Raw genomic sequence first — 13,303 nt, forward strand, 5'->3', positions numbered from 1 at the left:
CTGGGACACGGAATGGAGGAGAGGTCGGAGTGACCAACCAGTGACCTTGGCCACGGCTGTGAGCTCAACCCCGGGGAGGAGTGGGGGTGTGGACTAAGTCCAGGTGGGGGTGGCGGTGACATGGGGGCCTTTCTGGGCTCCAAACAGCCCATCTGCCTCTGAGTCCTATTCCAGTCTCCTCTACTCCCCCCCCCCAGCCGGTCTCGGCTGGCCAGGGGAAGAGGACCGGTCTCCGGCATGCTAACTAGGCTGGCGGGCTGTTTCCCCGGGAAGACCTCACAGCTGGCCCAGTGGGGCAATGAACTCAGCATTATCCACCTCCTCAAGGGGCCTTTATTCCCTGCTCAGGGTGGGGGGTAGGGGAGGGAGACTCGGGGCTGGGGGGCCCAGCCAGGCCATCCTTGATGTGTTTCCTGAACTCAGCTCTCATCCTGGCCAGGGGCCTGAGTGCAGTCCCGTCTGCCAGAGATGGGGGTTAGGGGGGAGGCTGTCTTCTCCGTGTGGCTCCCCTCCGACTCCGTCCCTCCCAGCTCAGAGCCCTGACACACTTTCCTTCTGCTCTGTCCCAGCTCTGAGCTCACTCTGCCCTGCATTCACGGTGGTTGTGCACAGCTGCCTTCCCAGGCTGGCTCCTGAGGGACCCTCTCGCTCCCCCCTGGCACCCTAGTGCCCAGTGCAGTGCCTGGCACAGAGCTGCTCTCCCCTGCACGACGGCTGAGAGAAATGGGAAGAGGGCTGGGAGACTGGGTGAGGGTGAAGAAGGGGGCCTTTTCTTCCCCTGGAAGACATGCTGATGGGACGTGGAGGAACAACCCCTGAGAACTTTTCCGTGGGAATGGGGAGACTGGTGGGGACTGGCTGGTTAGAAGCTGAGAGTCAGCTCAACCGGTGTGAGCACTGGTTGTGTCACTTGCCTGCTGGGCGACCGCACCCTCTCGGAGGCTCGGTTTCCTCATCTAGGAAATGGTGGTATTAGTAGCACCTACTTTGTCGTATTGTGGAGAGGATTAAGTGATACATGGAAAGAACTGGTTTACCACATTTCCCGGCCCACTCTGAGGTAACGAGGAGAGTTAGTGTTACCGTCATAATTCCTCCTTGGAGGATGATGTAAGAGAATAGGGTGGGAGCCAAGGGAAGTTGCTGGGGCAAAGGAAAGAGGTCCTGGATATAGGAACTTTGCCAGTCTGCTGGGCTCAACCAGCTCCTATAGGGAGTTCCCACTGTGGCAGAGAGGGTTAAGAACCAGACTAGTATCCATGAGGTTGTAGGTTCAACCCCTGGCCTCACTCAGTGGGTTAAGGATCCAGCATTGCCATGAGCTGTGGTGTAGGCCTCAGATGCAGCTCCAGTCTGATGTTGCTGTGAGTGTGGTGTCGGCCGGCAGCTGCAGCTCTGATTCAGTCCCCAGCCTGGAAACTTCCATATGCAGTGGGTGCAGCCAAAAAAAGACCCAGCTCCTATAGGTCACCCCAGCCATCCCCCTGCCTCATACCAACTCCATCATCCTGAGCAATCTTAGGTGCCTCTTCCCTCCGAGGGCATGAGCTGAAAGTCTAACCAAAGGGAGGCTGTGTCTTTATAGAGAACGGAGGTAGAGACGGGGCTCCTCTGTGGACACCACCTCCAGACCACCACTGGGCCAAGGGCACCCCAAACATCCTTGGTTGTTGGGAGTTGGAGATGATAAGTTCCAGGACCAGGAGTGTCCCAGAGATTAGAAAAGACCAGCTTTGGACTTCTAGTGGGATGGAGAGGCAGATAAAGACAAAACATGTCACAGGCCTAAACACCCCATCACTCTCAGCCAGCAAAGTGAGGGGTGCTGTTGTTTGACCAGAGTAACAGAACAGCAAGGGCTTTGACCCCGAGGATCAGGCAGGGGCACGCTGAACAAGCAGCCTTTGGGACTGAGGGGTGGGGGGGGGCAGTAAAATGTGCTCTCTGCATCTGCCTCCCCCATCACAGGTACGCAGGAACGTTCCAGGAGTGACCCTCAGCCACCTGCTCCGCAGCACGTGGACTGTGGCTCAGAGTCTGAGCCAGATGGGGACTGATACTGGGGAAAGAGGAGTCCCTAGAAGGCTTTATGGCATCAAGCTGGCCTCCATCCTCCCTTCACGCCCCTGTTTTCTTCCCTTGCCTCTAGTCCCTAAGACCTGCAGCCCTAAGCAGTTTGCCTGCAGAGACCAGATCACCTGTATCTCGAAAGGCTGGCGGTGTGATGGTGAGAGGGACTGCCCGGATGGATCTGATGAGGCTCCTGAGATTTGTAAGTACCTTTTCTGGATCCCTTCTCACACCCCTGATTGACCGCTTTCCCTTTTGGCCCAGGCAGTTTGCGTTGAGGACGGCTGAGCTCCAGCCTGGGGTGGACCTTGCTCTGTGACTGTTTGTCCATGACACAGCTAAACCGTCCTCTCGCACTCTTCAAAGAGCCCGGCATGGTGCTTGGTGTGCCCAGAAATGGGCTCCCTCAGCTGCTCTACCCTCAAGTCTGCCTGAGACTGTTCTCTGGGCTGACAGCTTTGCTGGAAGGGGAGGGTCCAACCTCTCTTTCCTCTGGGCTCAGCTCGTCCCCCTTCTTCCCACCTCTGAGCCTCCTGATCCTTGATGAGGGCCCCTAGGTCTCGCTGGGTCCCCTTCCTGTCCTCAGGGTCCCAGGCCAAAGGCCACTGGTTCTTGCTCAGTCTCTGTACCAGAAGCCCCGCCCCTGCGCATCCCCCCCCAGTAAGTGGCGTAATCAGAGGCAGCTGTTTAAACTGGGAGAAAGGTCCCCACCCAGCCTTTACCCTGCCAGCAGGGGGTGGAGGACTTGCTGGCGGGATCCTCGAGTCCTGGGCAGCTGGCCGTCTCTACCTTCAGCATCTCCTTTGCTGGGCTAATCTGGGCCGGGGTCCGGGGGACCCTGCCTTCCCAAGTCTGTATCTGTTCCCTCTCTGGGTTTATTCCGTCCCAGCCCCAGCCCCACACCCTCACCCATAATTATCAGGGATAATTTTAGGGCTGGAAAGGGAGCCACCAGTTCTCTCTGCCTCACCCCCATACCCTGCCCTGGAGGTGTGGAGGCGAGGGATATTCCCTAAGTGTCTCTACGGTGGGGTTGCTCAGCCTCGAGTGTCTTCTTGTCTGATGCCATCTTTACGCCCCACATTTCTGACCCTGATGCTTTGAAGTTTTCTTGTAGCCACATTCAAAAAAGTAAATACAATCAGGTGAAAATAATTTTAACTTTATTTTACCCAATGTATGCAGAATATTATCATTCCACTGTATTATTCATATACATTATTAATGAAATTTTTTTGCATTCTTTTTTTGTGGCCATGACATTAAGTCTTCAAAAGTCAGGTGACGAAAGCCAGGCACAAAGGCCAGCTCTGGCTCTTTGCACCCATCCTTCCTTTACTTTGATGCACACTCCACCTTATACACATCCCCACGCTGTCCCCACTCATATACACTCCTGGACCCATCAATCTCACACTCAGCCACTCCGGGGCACTGACTCACTCCCCCCAGCCCTCCTGGACATACACAGACAAGGGCAGATGCTAGCACAGACACGTCCTCACAACAGCACAGAGTCAACACTCTGAAACGGGGATGCAGAAACACCACCTGCCCTTGGACCCTCACACACCAACCCGGACTCGCCCCCCAAAGGACATGGAAATGCACATACTGAGGCCAGAAGCACCAGCACACGTGGAGACTCATAGATTCACCCTCACTCCACACCGCTCCACGGTGAACACTGCCCTCCCCTGTGCACGTGGACTCCTCCCAGGCGGAGGCGGGCAGGTGCATTCACACACAGACACTCGCTCACGCCCTGTCCCGGCTTGGGAGCCAATGGGCATTGGTCTGTCTCCCAACCTACAGGTCAGCCGGCGCCCTAGCTCACCTGGCCTCCTTAGAATCCCCTGAGGAGCTCTACCCTGCCCTCCCCCTAGCCCATCCTCTTGAGCAAGAATGGAATTACCAGAGATAACACCAACAGGCCACAACCTTTGACCCTTCCCAAACCCGTCCATCAGGCAGGCGGTTCTGGGGCTGGGGGTTGAGAATAGCACATCCAATAGAAATATAATGCAAGGCATGTATACAATTTTGAAGTTTTCTTGTAGCCACATTCAAAAAAGTAAATACAATCAGGTGAAAATAATTTTAACTTTATTTTACCCAATGTATGCAAAATATTATCATTTCACTATATTATTCATATACAAGCATTAATGAAATTTTTTTGCATTCTTTTTTTGTGGCCATGGCATTAAGTCTAAAAGACAGTGTGCATTTTATGCTTAGAGTTGGAACTGGTCACACTTCAAGTGCTCCATAGCCACATACGGCTTGTGCTGCACATGGGATTGTGCAGTTCTAAAATCCTTGGTCCCCCTCTCACCCTCAGGCTCTGTGATCTGGGGAGCTTTGGGAAGGAAGGGTCCTTTGTCTCCTGAATGTAGAATGTAGAGGCGATGGGGTCCACAGCATGGAGCATTTGGGGAGTGGACCCTGCTGAAACCTCGTTCTCCCCTCCACCTGGCGGCTCCCAGGTGGCTCCTGTTGGGGATGGTATAGAAGAGCTTGATGGAGTTCCCATTGCAGTGCAGCAGAAACGAATCCGACTAGGAACCATGAGGTTGCGGGTTCGATCCCTGCCCTTGCTCAGTGGGTTAAGGATCCAGCATTGCCGTGAGATGTGGTACAGGTTGCAGACATGGCTTGGATCCTGTGTTGCTGTGGCTGTGGCATAGGCCGGCAGCTGTAGCTCCGATTCAACCCCTAGCCTGAGAACCTACATGTGCTGCAGGCGTGGCCCTAAAAAGCAAAAAAAAAAAAAAAAAAGAAAGAAAGAAAAGCTTGAGGTGAAGCGTCTAACCAGCCCTGACGTCTCCTGAGACTAAAAAGTACAGTAGCCTGAAACCCCAGTCTCAGTTCCTCAGCACCCCCCTGCAGTGAACAGCTGGTCACATGGTCTCTGTGGCCAGTGTGGTCACCATGGCCTTCATCTGTCTGCAGGTCCACAGAGTAAGACCCAGCGGTGTCAGCCGAATGAGCACAATTGCCTGGGCACCGAGCTATGTATTCTCATGTCCCGCCTCTGCAACGGGATCCAGGACTGCGCTGATGGGTCAGATGAGGGGCCCCACTGCCGAGGTAAGGCCTTTTCTATCGCTCCTATCTCAGCCCGGACGCAGAGAGTTCTCAGCAGGGCAGCTGACGGAGGGTGTTCCGGGCTGAGGCCTTGTCCTGCTCCCCCGTGGCCCAGGCACTTCTCTGGCTGTGTGTGTGCTTGGACGAGTTACTAGCCCTCTCCAGACCCTACCTTCCCACCTGTGAAATGAGAGTTTTATCGTAGATCAATGTTTTCATGCTTTTTATCTTTATAAATAGCAAGGCCCCTTTTTCAAATGGTGTCTTCCATGGAATCAGCATATGAAGAGCAGATACTGTGATTGAAGTGGGGGCTGGGGGTCTGGAGTTTCAATCCCCTGCCTCCCCGGCCAGGGCCCTGAGGGCATCCCCCAACAGTGCAGATCTTTGAGATTCTCTGAAGCTTCTTGATGGGAAGATGGTGCAGGATAAGGCGGGAACTTTAGGATGATGGCTCAGACTTCCTTCCCACCTGCAGCTCAGGTCATCAGCTCTGCACTTCTTCTCCCGAGAGCCCGCATGGTCCAGGGAAAGTCTGGATCACACATGAGCGATGGAGGAGATGCTGTGGGGGGGCGTCAGGAAATAGTAGCCTCTACCTTCTACTGCCCTCCAGCTCTGGCCTGGAGCAGGAGGCTGGCCTTGTGAGGCCCTGAGCAAGCCCCTGGGGGCGGGGCAGTCTTCTGGGGGTGGGGACTGCATCCTGTGCTTGTAACGCGTGTCAGAAAACATCTGCCTGTGAGAGGAGACACATCTGGATCCTGTTCACTGAGGGCAGGGAGTGTGGAGCAAGGGAGTTTGTGGAAGATTTTTATCCTTTCCTTTGGTTGATTCCACATGTTTTTGTCTGAAGCTCCTGGAATGGGATGCAGAGTGTGGGCCTAGGGGCTGACTTCAATTACCAGGCACGTCCCATCTTATCGGGTGGTGCATGCTCAAGTCTGCTAGCTTTTGAATAGCTGGTCAGTAGCAAAAACAACCAAGAACCTCAAAAACCTAGGGTTTGAACTTCCTCCTCTGATGTTACAGAAGTTGGACCTCGCCATCCTCCTACTGCATATCCAGGAGAGAAATTCCTTTCTAGATTTTCCAGGACAAACACCATATCCCCCCCTTTGTGGGGGCTGGATGGGCAGCACATTTGGGCTCTCGGGCGGAGGTGGGGAGGAGAAGGAATAACCAGGGCCTCGCCCCCCCATCCCAGCTCCTCCTGGCAGGCTTAGTGCCTATAAACGTCTTAGCATCTCAGGCAGCGCTCCCTCCTGGGGGGGGCAGGGGGAGCAGGGGTGTGAGGCAGCTGGACAAAGGGGTCTTTGTGGCCAGGCCGCCTGGCCCCACGCAAGGCCATTAATTGGGTCGCTGATCTGGGGGGGCAGCTGCTCTCCCACCTCTTCCCCCTCCCATCTCATTCCCTTCTGTCTCCCCTGTGGAAGTGGGTCAGTGGCAGGAGGAAGATTAGAGAAGGATCCTGGGGGAGCCAGTTTTGCTCCTCCTCCTCCTCTCCTGTACCTGGACCTTGGGCCTTCTCTCTGAGGCCTTTAGGGCTCGAGGCGTGGGTGGCAGGGGTGCTTCCAGATCAGAGCTGGGGTCCTGTACAAAAGACTTAATTCCATGCCCACTCCTCACCCTCAGCGCCAAAGCCAGCATTGCAATCCCCAGGTAGTGCAGGCAAGGGGCATATGAAGGGGATAAGAATCGCTGTCCCCTCTCCCTGTTGACTCCAACAAACTACCAGAGCTCCTCTCCATGGGGACAGAGGGAGTCCAGGGCAGCTAGAGCAGGGAGATGTAGGTTCTAAGCCATAACTGGTAATGTGACCTTGGACCTGTCTTATACCTTCCCTTGGTCTGTTTCTTCACTTGCAAAATATAACAGATGCTTCCTAAGTCCCTTCATCTCCAACACTGCAGGCCTCGTAAATGCTTTCTGAAGGGGTGGCAGAAATTGGGGGAGGGTTGCAGCCTTAGTATGGCTGCCAGGTCTCAGGGTCTGAGTGTGTATCTGCCGCTACACAGAGCAACGAGGACAGTGTTCTCATCTGGGCTGCCAGCACCACTGTGTTCCCACACTCAACGGGCCCACCTGCTATTGCAACAATAGCTTTCAACTGCAGGCGGATGGCAAGACCTGTAAAGGTAAATGCACACGTGCGCGCACTGGGGGTGAGCGGGTGGCCCTGGCTGGGAAGGAGAAAACAATGGAAGGAGCAGGACGGGAGGTGGGGCCACGTGCCTGACAGCCTCAGGGCTTGACTGTGTGCTCTAACCACTCGCTTCCACCAGACTTTTAAAAATTCAGGAGTTCCCGTTGTGGTACAGTGGTTAACGAATCCGACTAGGAACCATGAGGTTGCGGGTTCGATCCCTGTCCTTGCTCAGTGGGTTAACGATCCGACATTGCTGTGAGCTGTGGTGTAGGTTACAGACGTGGCTTGGATCCTGCATTGCTATGTCTCTGGCATAGGCTGGCAGCTACAGCTCCGATTAGACCCCTAGCCTGGGAACCTCCATATGCAGCGGGAGCGGCCCAAGAAATGGCAAAATGACAAAAACAAACAAAACAAAACAAAACCAAAAAACCCACATTTATTTAAAAAAAAAATTCATTTTGGCAGTTCCCGCTATGGCGCAGTGGGTTAAGAATCCAACTTCAGCAGCTGAGGTTGCAGGTTCAATCCCTGGTCCCGTGCAGTGGCTTAAAGGATCTGGTGTTGGAGTTCCCGTCATGGCTCAGCAGAAACGAACTGGACTAGTATCCATGACGATGCAGGTTCGATCCCTGGCCTTGCTCAGTGGGTTAAGGATCCAGTGTTGCCGCATGCCGTGGTGTAGATTATAGACACGGCTCAGGTCTGGCGTTGCTGTGGCTGTGGTGTAGGCCAGTGGCCACAGCTCGGATTCAACCCCTAACCTGGAAACCTCTATATGCCGCAGGTGAGGCCCTAAAAAGACAAAATAATAATAATGATAAAGGATCTGGTGTTGCCACAGCTGCAGTGTAGGTCACAGCTGTGACTTGGATTCAATCCCTGGCCTGGAAACTTCCACATGCCTCGGATGCAGCCATAAAGTGTTTGTGTGTGTGTGTGTGTATGTGTGTGTGTGTGTGTCATATGTGAGTTTTCCTATAAAGAAAAGTAAAGCATTATAGTTAAAACAAAAGTCTCCTTTGACAAATCCTCTTCAATTCTGATCCTTTTCCCATCTCTCTGGAGGTCAACTCTGTTGCGAGTTTGCCATCTCTGTGCAGGCCTTTTTCCGTCCATGTATACACGTACTCACAAAGAATCTAATTGAAAGTACTGTTAATGTGCTTGTGCCTTTTTTTTTTTTTGGCCAAGCCTGCGGCATGTGGAAGTTCCTGGGCCAGGGATCAAACCTATGCCACAACAGTGACCCAAGTTGCTGCAGTGACAACACTGGGAACTCCCATATGGGCTTTTTTTTTTTTTTTGCATAAATATTACACTATACTTTTTTTTTTTTTCTCAATTTTTTCACCCTGTATGTTCTGGAAATTTTTCCAAGTTACTGTGTAAAAGATCTACCTCATTCTTTTAAAAACCACTGTGAAGTGTGACTATTACCAGAGTTTACTTGGCCATCTCTGTTTTGATGAGTAAGATATTCCCAGTTTCTCTCTGTTACAAACAATACAAACTTTTCTGTTTTAAATTTACCTCCTTTGGGTCTTTGCACAAATGTCACCTTCTCAAGGAGGCCACCCCCACTGCCTGCATTCTCTGTCCCCTTTCTCTGCTTAATTTTTTTCCATAGCATCAGCCACTTTCTATTGCACTATCACCTCAAACACATAATGTACCTTTTTGTTTTCTTTATTTTTGTAATAATTATATTTCATTTATTATCAGAATTTAAGTTTCATGAACGTAGTAATTTGAATCTGATATATCTCCTTAGCCTAGGACAGTACCTGGCACATGGTGGATACTCAAGAAATCTTTTTTTTTTTTTTTTTGGCCTTTTTAGGGTCATACCCACAGCTAGGGAAGTTCCCAGGCTAGGGGTCAAATCAGAGCTGCAAGTGCTGGCCTATACCCCAGCCACAGCAATGCAGCATTCAAACTACATCTGTGACCTACACCAGAGCTCATGGCAATACAGGATCCTTAACCCACTGAGCGAGGCCAGGGATGAAACCTACATCCTCATGGATACTAGTTGGGTTGTTACTGCTGAGCCACGATGGGAACTCCAGATATTCAAGAAATCTTTTCTGAATGAATGGATGATATGCACATGTATGACTATTTCTTTAGGGTAGATTCCAAGTCTGGACTAGCTAGGTGACTAAGTTTGCAGAATTCTTTTTTTTTTTTTTTTTTTTTTTTTTTTGTCTTTTTAGGGCCGTACCTGCGGCATATGGCAGTTCCCAGGCTAGGGGTAGAATTAGAACTGTAGCCGCCAGCCTACACCACAGCCATAGCAACGCCGGGTCTGAGCTGAATCTGTGACCTACGCCACAGCTTAACACCAACCCATTAAGCGAGGCCAGGGATCAATCCTTAACCCATTAAGCGAGGCCAGGGATCAAACCTGCATCCTCATGGATGCTAGTCAGATTTGGTTCCACTGAACCACGACAGGAACACCCTACGTTTGCACAATTCTTGTAATAGATTCTGCCAAATTGTCCTCCAAAGTAGCTGTCGGGATGGACATACTCCTGGTGGTGTCTGAGGGCGCTCCCTGCCCTGCCCTCGGCGTGCTGGAAATGACCACGCTTTCACCTTTTCCCGGCAGACTTTGACGAGTGCTCGGTGTATGGCACCTGCAGCCAGCTGTGCACAAACACAGACGGGTCCTTCACGTGCGGCTGTGTGGAAGGGTACCTGCTGCAGCCAGACAACCGCTCCTGCAAGGCCAAGAATGGTAGGCCCACCTACAGCTAGGCACCCTCAGTGTTGTTCCCTGATGGGGAGTGGCTGGAGAGGTCCCAGGGCCACTTACTGCGTTGACCCTTCTCTCCTCCATCTCCAGAGCCAGTAGACCGGCCCCCCGTGCTGCTGATTGCCAATTCCCAGAATATCCTGGCTACGTACCTGAGTGGGGCCCAGGTCTCTACCATCACGCCCACCAGCACTCGGCAGACCACGGCCATGGACTTCAGCTATGCCAACGAGACTGTGTGCTGGGTGCACGTTGGGGACAGTGCTGCCCAGACACAGCTCAAGTGTGCCCGCATGCCCGGCCTGAAGGGCTTCGTGGATGAGCACACCATCAACATTTCCCTCAGCCTGCACCGTGAGTCACCTGCCCCAGCTCGAAGAGCAGGGGAGGGCAGGGGAGATGGGCAAGACGGAGCCTGTCTGGGACAGAGACAGGGGGATAGACGGGAAGACCCCTGACCAGGGCAGGAACCTATACAGAAGCCCCTGGCTGAGGCCGAGGCAGGGGGCTGCACGTGATGACACTTGTTTGGAGCCGGGGCCGAGTCACAGCTGTGCTTCCTCCCCTCTCTCTGGGCTGAGTCTCTTACGGCTCCTGCAATTTTAGCCCAGGGCAGAGGAAGGCCTCCCAGGAGAAGCGCCCAAGGGGGCAATGACTGGTCAACCTCCAGAGGCCAGGGACTGTCCCTTTTCAGAGAGAGGAGTGTTGATTAGTCTGCAGAGGGGCTTTCCCACACAGCTAAGTTGTGGCTGAGCGCAAAGGAGCTGGGCTGGGTCCCTCTCCACGTCCATCATTTCCCTTGGGGGCATCGCCAGGATGGCCTCCCTGCTGCAGCATGGCTGTGGGGTCCTGAGGCTGTTTCTAGGGGGCTCTGTGGCAGGAATGAGCCCGGAGGCAGGGCCATGAGTGCTGGGGCCATGTTCTAAGGCATCCCGGATGTTCCCCTTCAGGCTCCCTTCCCAGGCAGCACTGTGCCGTCTCGGGTGGAAGATGGGGTGTCATTGAAGAAGGGGCCACCAGGGCATAGATCCAGTGCCTGGAGCAGTCCTGCTCATCTCATATACTACATAAACAAACGAAACATCCAGCATCATCACATTTCCAGGAAATGCACCACAGGGCTGAGGGGGAAGATTTGGCCTGTGGTTGATCTGACCCTTGGGAGAGAGGGTAACTTGATCTGTGACCTTGAGTAAACCATAACGCCCCCGTCTCTGCTTGGGTTTCCTAATCTGCCTAATGGGTTTGAGCTTGTCAGGTCAGTCGAGATCAGATAAATTGAAGTCAAAGCCAGAAGTAACTAGAGGACCGTGCACACGAAGTTTAGGGTGTGAACCTGGAGCCCATTTAGAAGATCTCTAAGTTCCTTCACTAGGTCCCTCTATGGTCTTCCCCACAGGAGACAAAAATCCCAGGAGGACACAAGTGGAGCAGGGGTTCCTCGGAGAGCCCCCGCCCTCTACATCCTCCTCATGTGGTCCACACCTCAGCTGCAGCCCCTCCAGTGCATCCCGGTGGGGTCCTTGGGCTGTTGGTGACCAAGGCTCAAGATCTGTGTTAGACCCGGCCTCCTTGGAGGGCTGGGCTGGGAGCTGCCACCCCTGGCTGGCTGAGCTCTTGAGGGGCAGGCAGCTCAGGGAACCTCATGTCAGGTAGGGTAGGATCCGGGCAAGACCCCAAGAAACAGCTGCCCTCTCTCTGTGCCTTGTCGACAGCCCCACCCAACAGGCCTATCTGGGCAAATAGCTCTAGCCAGTCCCTCCCTGGCCCTGCCTCAGGGCCAGATGGGCTGATGGGCTTGTGGGTAGGCGGTTGATGGGGTGCCCTGATGGGAACCTTCTCCACTTTTGCTCTGCCCTGGCCCCTTTCCTGCCTCCCTCCCTAGGAGAAGCAGGAAATAACCTCAGGCGGGTACCCCTCCCTTGGCAAACAGAGCCTTGCCTTCCAGTCTGCTAGATTCTCTGGGCCCCTCTGGGGCAGAGTCCAGGAGGCCAGGAGAGACCAGAAGATTCTGGGGAGAAATGCTGGTGGGGTGAATGAATGAGTTCCTCTTGCTCCAGCCTCTGTCCTTTCCTCCTGCCCTGCCCCCACCCCACACCCCATGCCGCCTGAATGTCTGGCTGTCACCCTGAGGATGGTTGTTTTGCTCTCATCCCACAAACTAATTATGGGCCCTGAGCTGAGGACATCGGATGTGTCTCTCCCTAGCACCCTCCCCCATCCCCAGTTCATCCCCCTTCCCAGGAGAGGCTGAATGGTGTGAAGCATGGCTGGTCCCAGGCGCTCACCTGAGCAGTGGGCTGCCGGCCTGTAATTAGCTCCCCCAGGGGCACCGAGAAGAAAGGCTGCTGCTTCTTCTGCTTTCTCTCTGCCCTCTGGGGGAGCCCTGCCTTCAGTCATGCCACTCTTGGCTGACCCTGACCTCCATCGGACCCCTGGGCTGAGCCCCACTCAGGAGGGCAGGGTCTGACAAGGGGGAGGTGCTGGAGTCCCCAGCCGAGAGGCTGAGAGAAGCCCGCCTGCTGGTGTGGGAAGAAGGGGGAGCCTGCCCTGGAGAAAACTCTGGCAACAGAAATAGAATAGAAAGAAGGAAGGCGGCCAGGAAATGAGCCTGTTTCACATGGGTCCTGAGGCACATGTGAGTAGACCTGCCCTGAGTCCTGAGCCCCCAGAGGGCCCCTCCCAGGCCCCGAGGTGGTCAGTGCAGCTTCAAGGAAAGGCTCTGGGGAACAGGATCGAAGTCCTCCCTTTTCCTGTCTTGGGCCCAGTGCCTTCCTTCTGTCTCTACTGCAGAGTTGGGGGATACTCCTTAACCAGCATTTGTATTCACAGATAGGTATATTTGCGCCCGTGCGCGCCTGCTTTCCTCTCGTAACCAGGCTGAGGCTGCCAGTCCTTCCTCCCCCAGCCTTGTCTCTCATTGGCCTGATTGGGGAGTGGTCCTGGAACTCATCCTCACCTCTACGCCCTCCTGCGTTGTAAGCACAGTGTAATTTGAGGATGCCTTCCCCTCTGCCGTGGTCCAGCGGGACGGGAGGTCACTGAGGACTCTGATCCCATGACTGGAGAACATGACGGGGAGAGACCCACCCCTCAGGGTTTGCTTCTGCTTTCCCAGAGCAGGGAGGTCTTGATTTTAGGTCCTAGGTGGACGTGTATGTTTTATTTTGTTTTCTCTTTTTAGGGCTGCACCCATGGCATATGGAGGTTCCCAGGCTAGGGGTGGAATCAGA

At 53.9% G+C, this 13,303-nt stretch overlaps 1 protein-coding gene across 1 annotated transcript in view; it reads left to right on the forward strand.

Annotated features, from left to right (window-relative positions):
* LRP1 (LDL receptor related protein 1) overlaps positions 1-13,303 on the forward strand; it is an 82,784-nt gene that overhangs the window by 6,672 nt on the left and 62,809 nt on the right. Inside the window, exons 2-6 of the mRNA XM_084956113.1 lie at positions 2,150-2,272; positions 5,026-5,163; positions 7,176-7,295; positions 9,924-10,052; positions 10,161-10,424. Coding sequence (XP_084812239.1) covers positions 2,150-2,272; positions 5,026-5,163; positions 7,176-7,295; positions 9,924-10,052; positions 10,161-10,424 — 774 coding nt within the window. The remainder of the gene's footprint in view (positions 1-2,149; positions 2,273-5,025; positions 5,164-7,175; positions 7,296-9,923; positions 10,053-10,160; positions 10,425-13,303) is intronic.

This window comes from Sus scrofa, chromosome 5 (assembly GCF_054392235.1).
Source record: "Sus scrofa isolate SSC_HxYL_T2T_F1_AM1 chromosome 5, Sscrofa_HxYL_maternal_Yorkshire_Landrace_v2.0, whole genome shotgun sequence".
Classification (NCBI taxonomy): Eukaryota; Metazoa; Chordata; class Mammalia; order Artiodactyla; family Suidae; genus Sus; species Sus scrofa.